Source organism: Macaca thibetana, chromosome 8, assembly GCF_024542745.1.
Source record: "Macaca thibetana thibetana isolate TM-01 chromosome 8, ASM2454274v1, whole genome shotgun sequence".
NCBI classification, from domain to species: Eukaryota; Metazoa; Chordata; class Mammalia; order Primates; family Cercopithecidae; genus Macaca; species Macaca thibetana.
Genome location: NC_065585.1, coordinates 2,653,275 through 2,670,220, shown reverse-complemented (window position 1 = coordinate 2,670,220; position 16,946 = coordinate 2,653,275). Strand labels below are relative to the sequence as shown.

The following is a 16,946-nucleotide window of genomic DNA, read 5'->3' as shown; positions in this document are numbered from 1 at the left end:
AGAGATGCCTGGCCCTGGAAAGTCCACCTGCTCCCCACTCCATGAGAGGTGGGGAGCGAGCCCTCTGAGGAGCGAGGTTCAGAGCCCAGGCTGCCCAAGACACAGCTGTGAGTTGCCCCGGGTGCCTGCTTGGGCCCCTGTGTCCTGAGGGCTGGGGGCATGCAAGTCTTACAGGTGGGGTTGGCAGCCAGGGCAGCCCCTCCCTCAAGCACAGAATTCGTGGATCTGACCGCACTGGCTGTGCACACCCAGGCCTCAGTTTCCTCCACTATGCAATGGGACAGGAGGTGAGGGACCACTACAGTGAGAGTCTCTGCCCTCCTCCCCATCCAGGGAGCTTCCTGGGCAACTGGAGACCACCAGCCACCAGCAAGGGCCCAGGGCTGCAGCACCTCCCCTGCCTACCACTCCCCGGACACCTCCCCTGCCCACACTGCCCCTGCTGCCTCCATTCTTTTTCTTCCAGAGAAAGTCTGCCAGACGCATGGCCTGTGGCAGCCCCCATGAGACATGGCTGGGAGGGGCCTTCTGCAGTGGAGGAGGGGACTGGTGGGCATAACAGACCCTCTAGGCTGCCTGCCAGACCCCTGTGCCACTGCCTCCCCGGGGCCCCAGCCTCCCTCTCCCTCTCTTGGGAGCTTGACTGTGGCTCCCAGGCCTGCCCCAGCCACAGGCGCTAGACCTTTGCTCACCCCGTTCCTGCTGGGCAGTGCCATCCATCCCCCACCTGCCCCAGCTGTGCCAAGTGGGGGAGCCTGTGGGCTGGGAATGCCCACTCCGGGCAGGCCCCTCACTGGCACACACACACACACAGGGTAGCTTGGCAGTTGGGAGGGGCAGGGATCCAGCCCCAGCCCTGTTCCTCACTGGCAGGGTGGCCGTGGGTGACTTCCCCTTCTCTAGTCTTGGCTTCTGTGTCTGTAAAGCCAGGCTGCTGTGACTGTTAAGGAACAGGAACAGGGCCACTCAGCAGGTGGGCACCGTCCTACCCTCCAAGTCCAGGACGGCTTCTGAGAGGACGGCAGGCAGCCGCTCAACAGAGTGCCACCCTTGGGGGCTGGAGACTTGGAGTACGGCCACCTGTGTGCTGGGATTTGGGGCCAGTTCTGGGAGTGGGCTTCCTAGAGGAAGGGAGCGTGCACCGACTATGAAGAGGGAGCTGGAGTCCACTCCAGGCCCCAGGCGCCTCAAAGGCCCAGAGGCCGAGAGCCACAGTGGGAGGGCTGCCTGCAAGGTGTCTGCAAGATGTGGGGTTGGAAGCGGCTGGGGTGGGTGGGTCTGCTCAGGCCCTGGGCCTCCAGGGGCCCCTTGCCTGCGTCCTCATGCCGCCTTTTAGAAGCAGACAGGGTGAGCTCTCTGGCCCTGAAGGTGAGCAGAGGTAGAATAGCTGGGGGTGCCACTTCCTGGGTGCCTGCTCCGTACCAGGCCTTCTGCCGGGAGCTTGGAAGAGCCAGATAGGCCCAGACCTGGACCAGAAGCCGGCGCTCAGAATGGGGTCACAGCAGGCTTATGGGTTTGGGCCCAGGGGGAGCAACTCCTCAATGCCCACCCGGCTCCTTTGCACCCAGATGGCCCCCGGCAGCCATCTCAGCTGGCCCTAGGCCTGGTTCCCTGCCTGTGGGGCTGGCTCCTGGGCCATGTCTGAGGTTCCCTCAGCACCAACAGGCCTGTGACTGGGCCCCACAGGGCTTCTCATGTTCCTCACAATGCAAGACGCCAGTCCCATGGCTCCCGTCTGGCACTGCCTGGGATCGGGGCAGGCAGACTGGACATTTGTGTTCCGCCTCCGCCCCGTGCCGCTCCTCCACCGTGCCCCCGTGCCCTCCTCCACCATGGGAGCTCCTCTCAGCCATGCCTCGTTGGGGCGAGGGCAGGTGGAGGGGCTGCAGGAGTCCGAGCCATGGGGATGGGCCTGTGAGCTTCTTCCGCTCAGCACCCGTGTCCCTCTACCCAGGAGCACAATGGCTCATTTAGGGCAGCAGAAAAGGCTTCATCAAAGCCCCATCTTACCAGGCCCCTCAGTGTTACCCTGAGGTCAGAGGGGGAGGGTGGTGACTGACTGTTCTGAAGGATGTGGGAAGGCAGGATATGAGGTAGACAAAAGAAAGGACTTCCACGTGAGCAGGGGGGGCAGAGTGGTTGTGAGTGTCCATTCTCTGACCTTGCCTTGGTGCAGAGGTGCCTGGAAGCAAGGGGATGGTGGAACAATCTGGAGGTTACCAGAGAGGACTGCACCTTTGGGAGTGGGGTCAGCCTGGAGATTCCTGGAGGGCAGGGGTGTCGGGTGTGACAGGCAGTGGTGATGGCGTGGATGCCCTGTTGCTGGTGATGGTGGTGGCCGTCCCTCCTGCCAGCCTGGTTCTGCTTGCACTGCGCCTTGGACATGGTGAGCACGGGATAAACGCTTGTTGTCATTATCAGGCTAGTGTCAGTCCCAGGAACAGTGATGGAGCTGGTTCTGATGAGACAATGGCAGTGTTGGAGACGAGGGTGATAATGTGCTCATAGTGGAGAGTGATGTTGGTGACCATGGGTGACTGGTGGTCATTGTGATGACTGCAAAGGGACAGTAATGGTGACGGTTGTGGTGGCAGTGGTGGTAATGACTGTGCTGTTAATGGCAGCGGTGGTGGTGGTAGTGATGATGGAGGTGATGGTAGTAATGCAATCATCACTTGTGGTTTTGAATGATGACAGTGGTGGTGGCGGTCGTGGTCATAGTGATGGTGGTGGTAGTGATGGTTGTGTAGTTTTGATGATGGAGGTGGGGGTGGTGGTGATTATGGGGTGGTGGTATTGATGTTTATGTGGTTTTGATGATGGAAGTGGGGTGGTGGTAGTGATGATGGGGTGGTGTTAGTGATGATGGGATGGTGGTAGTGATGGTGGTGGTGATGATGGGATGGTGGTAGTGATGGTTGTGTGGTTTTGATGATGACAGTGGTGGTGGTGGTAATGGTGAGGGTGATGGTGGTGGTGGTGATGGTGGTGGCGGTGATGGCGATGGTGAGGTGGTGGTGGTGATGGCTGTGTGGTTTTGATGATGGAGGTGGGGTGGTGGTGGTGATGATGGGATGGTGGTGGTGATGGGATGGTGGTAGTGATGCTTGTGTGATTTTGATGATGACGGTGGTGATGGTGATGGTGGTCATGGTGGTGGTGATGATGAGGTGGTGGTAGTAATGGTTGCTTGGTTTTGATGATGACAGTGGTGGTGGTGATGGTGGTGGTGGTGGAGATGATGGGGTGGTGGTAATGATTGTGTGGTTTTGATGAAGACAGTGGTGACGGTGATGGTGGGATAGTGGCAGTGATGGCTGTGTGGTTTTGATGATGGAGGTGGGGTGGGGGTGGTGATTATGGGTGGTGGTGGTGATGATGGAGTGGTAGTAATCGTTGTGTGGTTTTGAGAATGGAGGTAGGGTGGTGGGGGTGATGATGCAGTGGTGGTGGTGATGGGGTGATGGTAGTAATGGTTATGTGATTTTGATGACAGTGGTGGTAGTGATGGTGATGGTGGTGGTAGTGGTGGTGGTGGTGGTGGTGGTGATGGGGTGGTGGTAATGATTGTGTGGTTTTGATGATGACAGTGGTAATGGTGATGGTGGCATGGTGATGGTGGCATAGTTATGGTGATGGTGGTGGTGGTGGTGATGATGGGGTGGTGGTAGTAATGGTTGTGTGATTTTGATGACAATGGTGGTAGTGACGGTGATGGTGGTGGTAATGATGGTGGTGGTGGTGGTGGTGATGGTGGTGGTGGTGATGATGGGGTGGTGGTAATGATTGTGTGGTTTTGATGAAGACAGTGGTGATGGTAATGGTGGGATGGTGGCAGTGATGGCTGTGTGGTTTTGATGATGGAGGTGGGGTGGGGGTGGTGATTATGGGTGGTGGTGGTGACGATGGAGTGGTAGTAATGGTTGTGTGGTTTTGAGGATGGAGGCAGAGGTGGTGGTGGTGATGACAGGGTGGTGGTACTGATGATTGTGTGGTTTTGATGATGGGGTGGTGGTTGTAGTGAAGATGGGGGTGGTGGTGATGATGCTGGGGCTGGTGGTAGTGAGGATGGCATTGTTGGTAGTGTGTGGTTTTGGTGCTGATGATGGGGTTGGTAGTGGTGGTGGTTGTGATGTGGTGGAAGAAAGAGTGGTATTTATGATGTTGATGGTGTCATCGATGGTGGTGAAGGTGTGGTAGCAATGGTTGTGTTATTGATGATGATGGAGTGGGTGGTGGTAGTGACAGTATTGTTGATGGCATGATGCTGATGATCGTGTCTTGAGATAATGACTGTGGTCTGATGACGGCTGATGGTATTGTTGGTAGTGGGGGTGGGACCTGGTGGTAATGATGGTGTTGATAACACATGGGGGATGGTGGTGGCGATGGTGACAACATGGGGGGGTGGTGGCGATGGTGACAGTAGTGGTCCTGGTTTTATTGTTGATGGTGTTAATAGTGATTGGCTTCAGCAGTAGCTATGAGGGTGGAGGCTGTGGTGACAAGTCGTGGTGGTGGTAGGCCCAGCTCTTAGGTGAATTTGCAGCCCAAGCCCCCAAAGGGAAGTGAGACCCGCCCATGACACAGTTAAGGAGCCAGAGCCCAGTAGCCATGCAGATAGCAGGTCAGGTGGGTGAGGAAATGGGCAGGAGAGCCAAGGGAACGCTTCCGAGGTCATGGCGGTCTGGGAGGAGATGAGGCTGGGCTGACTCTAATGGGGGAAGGTTTGGGATCTGCTAGAGCCAGGGCAGATCTCGTAGGGGTGCCCAGTGCCCAGTACAGGGCCTGGCACAGGCCAGGCCAGGGAGGCACTTGCTGAGTGAGGGACTGTGCTGGCCCTTTGACCTTCCCACTGGGTACCAATGGCTGGAGCGTAAAAGGGTGTGAGGTCTGGGCAGTGGCCCCCCGCCAGCAGGGGTAGGTGACAGTCCAGGCAGAGCAGGGCTGCAGGTGCAGCAGGTGCGGGTCTGCATGAGGGGAGAGGGCTCAGGGCAGGCTTCTGAGTGCCAGCCTCCTGCTGGGGAGGGGCAGAAGGCTGAGCAGCCCTGCAGGACCCCAGCCCTCCTATGCCAGGTCACTTCTCTGCCATACTGGGCAGCCAGCACCCTGCCCTCTTCAGGAGCCCCATTCTGCCTGGCAGACAGCCTGGGGCCTTTGTGCCTCTGCCCAGGTGGGTAAGTAGGTCAGGAGAAGAGCTGCCGGACCCTGGGGAGGGCTGGGTTTCCAGCCCAGGGGTAGCCCGTGGCCAGGAGCCCTGACTCAGTGTGGCGGCGCCGGGTGGGAGCCAGGAGATTGGCATCTTGCATTGTGAGGAACATGAGAAGGCCTGGAGGCCCTGGTTGTGGACCTGTCGGTGCTGAGGGAGGCTCAGACATGGGCAGCTCTGGGAGAAGCCCAGCCAGCCCCATAGGCAGTGCGCCTGGCCTGAGCAGGCTCCAGCGTCATCTGGCAAGCTGGGCTCAGTAAGACCCAGGTCAGGCAGGTGTTCAAATGCCAGAGTCAATGGGTCACAGCGACCAGTATCCCCTCAGGACCCCAGGCAATTGCCCCTAGGCCCCGAGCTGGGAGGGGCTAGAGCTGACCCAGGCCTGCCCTGGAGATCCTCACAGACCGGCAGCCAGACAGGGGCTGGGCAATGGGGGGCGAGGCAAGGAGGCTTCTTAGGGGAGGCAGTGGCTCAGGGAGCCTGGAGAGAGAGGCTGAGTCACAGAGGACCTGGGGCCTGTGGCCAGGGGGCCAGCCAGGACCAAGGCCTGGAGGCGGCAGAGGGCATGTGCTTGCTGGGCTACCTGCTGGGCTGGCCTGTGCAGGCAAGGCCACCAGGGTCAAGGGAGGGCCCACTGGGATGGTCACGGGCGGCTGTGGCTGCTGGGGGAGGTAGAACACAGGGAGGGGAGCCCAGCACAGCAGTAGGGAAGGGTCTGGCTGAGGGTCAGGAGCAATGCCCAGGAGCTCATGGAAGGGAAGGGGAGAAGTCTGGTTATCCAGGTAGACTTCCTGGAGGAGGACGCAATGCCAGTCTTGATCTATGGCCGAGAAGTCAATGGGCAGAGGTGGGAGGCAGGCACTCCTGACGGATGAAGCATGACTAAGGGGCTTGTACCCAGGTGTAACCAAGCCACGTGTTGGTTTAAGGGGCACTGGGGAGGCCAGCCCATTAAGGCCCCTGAGGCCAGGCCTAGAAGCCTGCAGAGACACCATTTCCACTCCCTGCCTAGCGCCTGAACTCCCCCACTGCAGTGTGCTGTGCCCACTCCTGGCTTCTTTCTGTTGTGTGGGAGGACACCCTGTGAGTCATTCACACTAGAGTGTGAATTAGCCCATCAAATCCAAGGGGACCCCGACAGCGCACAGTCCCATAATAGCACCTGCTTCGTGGGCCGGCAGGAGGCATCGTGAATGCAGTGAAGGCTCTGGCTTGGTGGGTGGGTGGGTAGGTGGGCTCACTGTCCCCTGGTGTCCCGTGAATGAGTAGGCCCTGTGCGGGCACCGTGCTCTGCCATCCCATGGACCGGTGTGGGGTGAGGATCTGGGCACACTTCACAGGAGGGGCAGCTGAACTCCGAGGGTGAGAATAGACCTGGCTGCTGGACCCCCTGCCGGGCTGGACAAGCATCATCTGGGCACTTGCCAGGGGTGCAGGGCAGGGGCCCCAAGAGCACAGGAGCCACGGTGGGCTCTCCCAAGGCCTCCTACCTGTCCCGGGCTCAGGGGAGGTGCCTGTGGGGGCTGCCCGAGCAGGGCTGGGCCCAGGCCCTTCCCCACTAGCTAGCTGAGGAGGCCTTCTCTGAGCTACCCTCCCTAGGACATAGGGACAAGGTTGTGGCCCTGCACTGGGGCTGAGGGCGACGTAAGGTGGGGATCCACACTGGATTGGGGGCTGCCTGGGAGCTGCAGCCATTACTGGGTTTGGAGGGGTCTGCTGGGAGCCAAGGTTACTGACGGGACTGTGGTGGAGGGGAGAGTTGGGAGGTTGGGTGAGGGAGGTTGGGGCCAGTCCCTGTGGGCCCTGCGAGCACTGTGGCCTTTGCTCTGGGTAAAGAGGGAACCGCTGGAAGGCTCGAAGCTGAGGGCCATGTGGCCTGACATATTTCAAATGACTGGCACCCTGGGAAGCCAGGCGAGGAAGGGCAAGGGGCAGCAGCCACAGTAGCCAGAGGCACGGGTGGTGGCCGTGGAGGGTGGGCACTGTGGGGCTCTCCATGCATTTTCAGACAAAGGCTGGTGGGATTTGCTGGTGGGCAGCTGCAGGGAGGTGGGTGAGGTGAAGGGGGACCCAAGGCTCCAGGTGAGCAGTGGCGGGCTGGCCATGCCTTCCCCATTCATTCACGCACAGGCATCCTGGCTGTGCGCCCTGCCTTAGTGTGCAGCTGTGGGCTCCTGTGGGACTGTCATGCACCAGAATGTGCCCCTGGGGCCACATGTGCAAGCACAGTGCTGATGAGCACCTGGGCGACTCCGAGGTGGAGTAAACGGAACCAGAACTTGTCCCTTGGGTTTCTTGGCATGGAGGTCCTTGGCGACCTTGGCAGGAGCCAAGTGGGAGGAGTCCTGATGGTGGCGGTCACTGGTGGTCTGCAGAGGGGTGGGCAGTGGCTGGACCTGTCATGGGGCCCTATCTAAGGGGAAAGGCACAGCCCTGCTCTGGGATTCCCGCCTGAGGGTCCCAGGTCCCTCTAGGTCCCCACTCTTGGGCAGGAAGGTGGCCTGCTATAGCCAGGGCCCTGTTCAGCTGGTCCTGGGTGGTGTCACTGCCCCAGCTCCTGCTCTCACCCTGGACCCGTGGGGGTGGGGAGCAGGTGTAACTGACCCAGATTCCTCAGGCCTGGGCTCAGGAGGGGACCTCGCTCTGTGACCCAGATATTCCAAGTTTCTGTAGCTTAGACGAGAGATGGCAAATGGTCTCCCACGTGCAGGAGCAGTGGCTGTGTGCGAGACGGGAATGACTGGCCTGTTTGCAGAGATGGGAACAGGTGCCCCATGCAGCAGGAAGGATTTCAGTCAGACTTTCAGGGGAACTTCCAGCTGTTGTAAGTCAGGATCTTGTACAAGAGGATGCATCCTAGAGATATTGTTGAAAGAGGGAGGTCTGAGGCCAAATTTCCCACCTTTCCAAAGTCAACATGTATCTAAAATGCACACAATGGTCTCAGGTCAGGGCCCACCCTTCCATCTGTCTTGCTAAAGGCCAGTCCTTGGCTGAGGTCTAGTGCAGCAAGGGAGGCTTGGGTAACTCCCAGGAAAACTGCATTGGCTGAGTTTATTTCCCGGCTTCGAATGGGTCTCAGGTTGCCTCTGAGAGTCCCTTGCAGACTTGCAGTTCAGTCAAGGTTGAGATGTTGTAGGCCCTGGGTGGGAGGGGGCATGCAGCCAGACACACAAAAACTGGATTCCAGGCCCACTGCTGCCTTGCTGTGTGACCTTGAACAATCGCTGCCTCTCTGAGCCTTGGTTTCTTTATCTACAAAGCTGGCCTAAGGGTTCCTGCAGAAATCAAATGATAAACTGCCAGAAAGCCCTTAGCACCGAGTGGAAGCCATTATCGTGGAGGTGCAGGGAAGGGCGAGAAGAGGGTCCCTGTCCCTGGGCTGCGTGTTGGGAAGCTGTTCCCCTGACACACATTGCCAAGGCCTGTGGAGCCAGGAGGACGGAGGAGGTGGAGAGGCTGAGAGGGGGCACCTGCATTGCAGGCCTGCAGGGTCCCAGGGAACCCCACCCCAGGATCCAGGCCCTTACAGAATGGCCAGGAGCTGCCTGCTTCCAGAGCTGCCAGCCTGACCAGCCGGCTCTCTGGGCCAGGGGCAAGTGCCTTCTTGGGCCCTCCATAGCCTGACCCTCAGCAGAGTAGGTAGCAGCCCATCTCTCTCCCTGCCCCAGAGGCTGATAAGCGAATCAGCACTCACAGCAGGAGCCCTGGGGGCCGGGCGCTGGCTCCTAGGCTGGTCTTCTCCCAGGCAGTGGCGGGCAGCTGTCAGCCTGGCGCCCTGCAGACTGGCCAGTGCGGCTGGGAACCAGCCAGGCTGCTGGCCCCAGCCAGCCCGGCTCCCTGCACCCTCGAAGTGCTCCCAGCAACCCTCAGGCAGGTGGGCAGCTGGGTTCCAGGGCCCACTGCTCAGAGCAGAGGGCTGAGGTTGTGCTGTGCCTGGCCTGGGTTGTGCTGTGCCTGGCCCGTGAGAAGCGGAGCTGTGACTGGAACCCAGTATCAGCTGCACAGAGAAAAGCGGTCTGGTCTGCAGGACTCTTCCTGGGGTGCCCTCTGGCCTGTACTGTGCCGGCCGTCTTGGTGTCTGGTCAAAGGCTGGCAGGTATAGACCACAACCGCACACCCTTCCCCAGGCACAGGGATGGGCCCTCTCGGTGAGAGAGGGAGGCTCAGGGAGGCAGTGATTATCCAACATCACACAGCAAGGCAGCAGTGGGTCTGGATTCCAGTTTTTATGTCTGGCTACATGCCCTCTCCCACCCAGGGCCTACATCTGAACCTTGACTTGAACTGCAGGTCTGCAAGGGACCGTCAGGTACAACCTGAGACCCATCCCAAGCCAGGAAATAAACTTAGTCAATGCAGGCTTCCTGGGAGTTACCCAAGCTTCCCTTGCTGCACAGCCACCAGCCAGAGCTCAGTGGCTCTGTGTCCAGAGTGGGTCTCAGGCCCCTGCCCCACCTGCTCGTCTGCAACGTGGCGACAGTGGCTTCTGCCCTGGAGGGTGTGGGGGATGGACACAGGTGGTGAGTGGATGTTCCTTGTGCACCTGAATGAGACCTTGGAAAACCCTCTGGTCAGGATGTAGGATCTGGGGTGTCACTTGGAGCACCAGGACTTTCCAGGGACCCCATACTCCCTTTCCTGTTCCCTCCATAGCCCTAAAGCCCACCTGGGGCCTGGATTCTATTCTGTGGTTATCAGGATCTGCACTCTGCTCAGGGAGAGGGTGAAAGGGTCTCTGCCCCAGGTCTGTGATTTTTGGGCCATCCTGTGTTAGGGATGCAGAGCAGCCTGGGTCCCTGGCCACCATTGCAGTGGCTGGTAGGTGTGGCGGGTGGCTGCCCTTTGGAGCCTGTGAAGGTCACATGGGCTGAGGCCCCCCGGCGCAGACAGAGGCATGCTCTGAGCCTGTGCACTCTGGAAGGTGCTGCAGGGCCCTTCCAGGCTCCCACGTGCCTCTGTGGCTTCCTTTTACAGAGGGTCCTGGAGATGAGTGAGCCTCGTGCTTCTAAACCCTGGCACCCTGAAACAAGAACCTGGCCTCACACTGCACTTGAGAGGGGAGGGGTCTTCCCGGGGCCACACAGCCCAGAGCCAGCCCTGCAGAGCCTGAGGCCGGCTCCCAGGCCTCCTCTCAGCTTTGCCTTGTCTGTGATCTCCGCCACAGTTTTCCTTCCCTGTAAAACAGGAGCAGGTCCTTCCCCCAGGAGGCGGAGAAGATGCAAGAAATAAAAGCACATGCTGAGGGCATTCTCAGGGGTCTCCCTGGCCGGCCAGCTCACTGCATGTCCCTTCTCCCCTGGGCCCAAATCTCAGGAAGTGCTGCTGCTGAAGGAGATTGAGCTACAGCCCCAATTCAATAGAGGCTGCTCTGGGTTATCAGACATGGGCACTGGTTACCCCCCCATGCATGCTCTGAGCCCGGCCCTGTGCCGCTCGGCACTGTCCAGAGGGGACTGGGTGCTTCCCTCTGGACACCCCCACCCCCATTTTAAAGAGGAGGAGACTGAAGCAATAGGTGATATAGGTAACTCCCCAAGGTCACATAGCTAGGACACAGCCGAGGCACAGTTCAAAGCCAGGTGTCTGATCAGAGGCGGCTCGCCCAGGCTTTTTGTGTGTGCGGGGTCAGGGCTGCGTGTGTGGGCGGCTCTGCAGGCTCCTCTAGGGATAGCAGGCTGGAGAGAGCGCCAGTCCACAGGTCACGGGGGCAGGTTCCTTCTGGCTCCTAGCCTCAGTCCCCCGTTGGTACAGTGGGGGCGGGATGGAAGAGGTGAGCTGCAAGGCACCTTGCCGCACTCATTCCTGGGCGGGGAATGGGGTAAAACTGCAGCATGAAGGCTCTAGGGCAGACCATAGGAAGACCCTGGACTTGGGCTTTTCTTCTGAAGTCTGGGGGCAGGGGCTGGGTCCCAGCTACTTAGGGAGGGGTGAGGCCTTTTCAGCCGTGGCTTTGGAAGGAGACCAGCAGCTGGGGCTCCTGCAGCTGCAGAGCTGCACCCACAAGCTGTTGGGGCTCATCTCTTCAGGAGGCCTGGAGTCCCTCCTTCACCAGGCAGGCAGGACCCTGGGTGGGGCTGGGGACTCAGCCTCAGAGAGGGCCCCCTGGGCACTTTCTGGAAGCCAAGACCCAGCAGGTAGGAAGGCAGGCCCGGCTCCAGGGCCAGGTCTGTGAAGGAGAGACACGGTGGCTTTCGGACAGGAGGGCTGCCTTGAAAGGTGGGGGAATTCGGCTCCAAAGCAGGAGGAGGAGGAAGAGGAGGCGGAGGAGGAAGAGGAGGAGGTGGAGGAGGAAGAATAGGAGGAGGAGGTTGGGGGTGGAGAGGAGGAGGAGGGGTTTGCAGAGCAGGTCAGTCCCTGGTGCCCTAAGTAACAAGTCCTGTGCTTAAATGCGTGCTTAGATGAAAACCGGGGCAGTCGCGGCCCGTAGACAGCGGGCGGCTGGGTCAGACCGCAGAGGGAAGTTTCCAGCGGCAAACCTCCCCGCGGGGAAGACTGTGTCTGTCCCAGGAGATGAGCCGCAGCCACCAGGGGTGATGAGGCCCGGGGGAGGTGGCTGTGGGGGATGGAGCGGTCCCAAGGTCGTCAGCTCCAGCTGGCTCCCTGGGCCGCGGGGCCGGAGAGCTCCGGAGCTGCCCCTCGCCGCGCTTCTACCCGCCCCGCGCCCCCAGGCCACACCCGGCTCGCACCCTCCCCGCTCCACGTGCGCCCACGCGCCCCTCCGGGCCTGCCCCTCCCTCCCGCGCGGGCCGGGGGCGCGGGCCCCGGAGGAGCTGGGGGCGGCGGGGGCGCGAGGCGGGCGGCTGCCGGGCCCCGGGCCAGCTCTCGCCCCCCGCCCCGCCCCGCCCCCGCTCGCTTGGCTCCCCCGCCCGGCGCTCTCCTCGGGCTGCGCTCCGCGGCTCTCGGCGGCGGCGGCGGCGGCGGGCGCAGAGCGCGGCATGGGCGCCCGGGCCGCGGGGCCTGGCGGCGGCGGGCGGGCGGGCGCGCGGCTGCGGGCGCAGGTGCGGGGCGGCGGACCCGGGCCGGGGCCGGGGCGCGGAGCCGCCGCTCGGGGGCCGGGGCGCCCGCGTCCCCGCCGCCGCTGACGCTCCGCCTGTCTTCCTCCCGTGTCCCGCCCGCCCCCAGACCCTCCTCCTCCGCCCCCCCGCAGCTCGGGCCCTGGTCGTGGCGCGGCTGCCGCACGGTGCCCCTCGACGCCCTCCGGACGCGCTGCCTCTGTGACCGACTCTCCACCTTCGCCATCTTAGCCCAGCTCAGCGCCGACGCGGTGAGACCCCGGCCGGGCCGGCGGGAGGGGCGCCGGGCAGGGGCGCGGGAAGGGGCTCGGGCGGGGGCTGCCGGCGGGCCTGCGGGTGGGGAGGGCCCGCACCCGTCCTGTCCCGGAGGGGTCGCTGCGCCCCGCAGCCGCCGTGGCCTGGCCCGGGCGGCGGGGTCCATGCGCCTCTGGAGAGGGTGGGTGGGCGCCGAGGGAGCGGGTGACAGTGTGGAGTTGGGGACGGGTCTGGGAGGAGCCGGACCCCTGGAAAGTGACTGATGGGTGGGTCCCATCTCTCCTGGCCTGGAGGCCCGGGATCTCCGAGGGAGCCTAGGCCTGGGGAGAGGCTGGGTTCTAAGCCGGGGGGCTGGGAGGCGTCGCCTGTGGAGGGGCTACCCCTTCCCTTGGTCCTCCCCGCCTGCCAGGGAGAGGGAGGAGGAGGAGCTGCCGCCTTGGCAGAGCCCTTCGACCCACCCCAAGTGGAGCCTGGTCCGTGGAGGTGGCGGTGGCCCCAGGCAGGGGCCCTGGCCCAGATCCACCGCCCCCCAGGCCTCAGCACCTCGGGGCCTCCTTTTTGTTCCTGTGATTCTTGTGGGGGTTGCCGGTTTCTATGGAGACGGCATCTGGGGCCAGCTGCTGGCAGGGGCCCTGGGTGCTGGGCGCAGCTCGCTGGGGTGGGTGGGCTCTCCTGCTTCGGGCCGGCCAAGTTGCACCCCCTGGCCTGAGGTGGGCCGCAGCCCTCTGCTGGATCCCAGGCCCAGGCCCACGACAGCCCACAGAGCAGGAAAAGGGCCTTGGGCGTATGCTCACCAGGTACCTCCGCCCAGACCTCGTGTGGAAGCCTCGGGGGCCGTAGGGGTGGAGGATGCCCTCGGAGGGGGCCTGTCCTTCCTGGGTGTTGGAGATGGCATTGCTGACCCTTGGGGAACCCTGGGTTCGATGTAGAAGGTAGCGCCCAGCCTCTTGGAGGACACTTCGGCCTCCCAGCTGTATTCTCTGGAAAGTGGAGGGCAGGTAATGTTGGCAGCTGGGGTCTCCCACAGTGCCAGAGCCAGACGGGACCCTCGAGGCCATTGCCAGTAAAATCTTCCGTTGACAGACAGGGAAACTGAGGCCCAGAGAGAGGGCCTTACTCAAGGTCTTCGATGAGTCTGGGCTGGACAGGGGTCTGTGTCCCTAACCCTGGTGCACCCCTGCTCGGGCTGTCCCCTCAAGCGAGACTGTTGATGCTGCTGGTTCTGCAGACAGCCCAGCAGGCAGCAGTCCGAAGGGCCATCCCAGAGGCTCCCTGGAAGAGGCGGCCTTCTGTGTAGAAGGCCACAGACATTATGGCTTTCACTGGGTGGCCTTTTTGGGCCCCTGCGAGGCTGGACCAGGCAAGACACGGCCCAGCCGCTGGTCTCCGGGTGTTGCTCTTCCTGTGGGTGTTCGAGGAGGACCTGGGCAGGAGGGACCCTGGTGTGCCGTGTGCCCCGTCTGCCCCTTCTCCCAGCCCAGTGTCAGGCCTGCAGCAGGTCAGTGTTGGAGTCTGGAAACACAGGCTTGCCTCTGACACATTGTGACCCTGGGCTGGCTCTGCCTTAAGTCCCTCTGAGCCTCAGTTTCCTCACCTGTAGAAGGGAGGGGACCTGGACTGCCCAGGACTGGCTGTGAGGAGGGACACAGATGACTCGGAGAGAGTCCCAGGAATGGGGCAGTCCCCAGGCGGTGGCCTCCCAGTCGGTCACCAGGCTGAGCTCCTGAGTGGGCCTGGCTTAGGGAACTTGTTCAGAGAGGGGCGGGTACATGGGCCGAAGGAGGTGCTCCTGAAATTTCAGCAGTGGGGGACTTGATGCCGAGGGGCCTTTCCAGGAGGAGCCCCACTATGTACCCCAGTGTATGAGGAGGAGGAAGTGGTCTCTCTGTGGGATGGCAGCGGGGGGCGGGGGTGGAGGCAGCCAGATGCACAGTCCTGGGCCTTGTTTGGCAGGGGGTTTGCGGCTGCTGTCGGGGGAAGCTTCTAGTGTTAGCCCAGCCCTCCCACGCTGGTGTTCACAGGGCAGGATGCCAGCAGGCATGTTGGGTGCCCTGTCCCCCATCCCAGACAGGACACTTGAGGCCAGGGCACAGGGGCTGACAGTGTCCACAGAGCCACGGGACTGAGGGCAGGCTGCCTGGACCCTGGGAGCCTCAGTGTCCTCATCTGTGCGATGGGAGGGTGGTTGGCTCTGCCACAAGGGCAGACTATGTGGCTCAGTTTGGGCTCTGGGCACCAGCAGGGGTGTGAGCTGAGAGCCGGAGTGCCAGGAAGAAGCCAGGGTGGCTGCAACCTCAGCAGGTACTCCCTGGCACCAGAGCCCCTTGGGGTCTTCCTCTCCTTTCCACACCACAGCTCCAGCAAGGGCTGGTGCCTTTGATGCTGGGCAGGGAGAGGCCGAGAGTGAAGGGAGACTGCCCTCTGGGTGCAGCCTGTCCCTGGCGTGTTCCTGTGTCCACCGTGCTGACCCCTCTGAGGGCTGTGGGCTGGGGTGGATATGGGGTGGGCTGACATGGGAAGCAGGTGTGTGCACACAGAGGTCTGCAGCCGCCCAGGCGGAAAGGAGGAAGGCTGTGGGTGGGCTCTGGGTGCATGGCCACAGCCTCCTCTCCTCCTGAATGTAGTGGGGGAGAAGTGCACGGGGCTGAGGCTTGGAGTGGGATCCTGAGGGATGTGCAGGAGTTTGCCAGCCGAGCATTGTAGGGTGAGTAGCAGCCATTGCAGGATGAGGAAGGCATGAAGCTGCGGGGAAGTGGGTACAGGCGTGGGCTCAGCAGGCAGGAGAGGCAGAGAGACCGGTGGCCAGCAAGGCCTGCGGGGCTGGGGGAAGCCTGAGCTTCCTCCAGGAGCCAGGTACAGAATGGACTGATGGCAGGCTGGGAAGTAAGAGAACAGTCGGGCTTGGCTACCCAGGGGTCCCAGCAGGAGTGAGGAATGTGAGCCCAGCTGGCAGCTGGGGAGGTGGCCAGAAGTGAGCTTGGCTGGGCAGGGAGAGAGAGGGGTGCTGCCCAGCTTGGCCTTGCTGGAGTTGGATGGACACGTTGGGTATGGGGACTCTGGTCTGAGTGGGCAGAGGCTCTGGCATTGGGGGTTCAGAGTGGCCTGCAGGGGCTGCTGACCAGGACAGGGGCTTGAGATGGTGGTAGAGGCAGGTACGTGGGCACCCTGGAAGCCAGGGTGGGATGAGATCCGGCCAGGGTGGTAGATCAAGGGGAGATGAGACCCAGGAGTCCTCCTCTAGAGCTGGCCTGGAGCCAGGGTGTCGGTGCAGATGCGGACTGCGCAGATGCGGGCTCTGCCGCTGCAGGCCTACGACGGCCGGAAGGTTGAGTAACCACTCTGAGTCACACCTGTGAGGCGGATGATGCCACCTGTCTCGGAGTGGTGGGGACTGAACTAGGTGATATATTTATGGCACTTGACATAGTCTGGCATGTAGTAAACAGTCTGAAAAGGACAGTTGTTGGTATTACTTCTGTGATGTGCTTCAGACTGTATTGGAAGGTTGTGACTAGGGTCACAGTTCATTTGCAACCAGGTTCGGGCTCAGTGTATGACCAGGGTCAGGTTTCAGGGTGTGATCATGGTCAGGTTTCAGCACGTGACCTGAATCAGCTCAGTGTGTGCCCAAGATCAAGACTCACAGCCTGACTGGGATCAAGGCTCAGGGTGTGACTGGGCTCAGGGCTCAGGATGTGACCGGGATCAGGGCTTAGAGTATGACTGAGATCAAGGCTCAGAATATATTTGGGTCAGGGTTTAGTGTGAGGCTGGGTTCAGGGCCCAGGGTGTGATGAGAATTGGGGCTCGGGTATGATCTGGGTCGGGGTCAGTGTATGATGGGGTTCAGGGTTTAGTCTATGACTAGAGACAGGAATTAGTTTTGTGGGCATTTGGGAGCCATAGATGGTGTTGGGGCAGTGGCAGGATGAAGGTGGTACTGTGGGTAGAAATGAGTCCTTAGGGGGCATAGTGTGGATATTGGGTTCAGGAGAAGATTGGGAGTGGGAGTTCATGTGGTGGAAACTGGCAGACACTCCATCACCCCAGGAAAAACCACTGGTGAGAGGGGCCGGCTGGTTCAGACCTAGTGTGCAGGGAGGGCTTCTGTGAAGTGGTGACTTCTCTGCTGAGAGGAGAGCCAGGCGTCTGAAGTTCAGGGAAGGCTTGCAGGGCAGGGGACCTGGCATGTGCGAGGGCCTGGGCTGAGCTGTGCCTGGCTTGGGCCAGTCTCCGGCAGAGGCCCAGCCTGGCTCTGCATCCCCTTGGTGTGAGTTGAGGCCGGTCTTGGTCTACCCCTCCTAGCAAGGCCTCGGACCCCTGGGCCTGCCCAGGCCACCGCCCATCCCTTCTCCATTGCCTGGAACCTGCTGAGCAAGGGCCGTCAGGAGTGACCGATGAGCCAGGCAGGGAGGAGAGAGATCAGGTGGACCAGTGGGAGAGCTGGCGGGCTTGCGGCTGCCAGG

General features: G+C 61.6%; 1 protein-coding gene across 1 annotated transcript in view; it reads left to right on the top strand.

The window, feature by feature from the left end:
• ADGRB1 (adhesion G protein-coupled receptor B1) overlaps nucleotides 1-16,946 on the top strand; it is an 80,996-nt gene that overhangs the window by 33,476 nt on the left and 30,574 nt on the right. Inside the window, exon 17 of the mRNA XM_050801073.1 lies at nucleotides 12,335-12,476. Within this exon, the coding sequence (XP_050657030.1) occupies nucleotides 12,335-12,476 (142 nt within the window). The remainder of the gene's footprint in view (nucleotides 1-12,334; nucleotides 12,477-16,946) is intronic.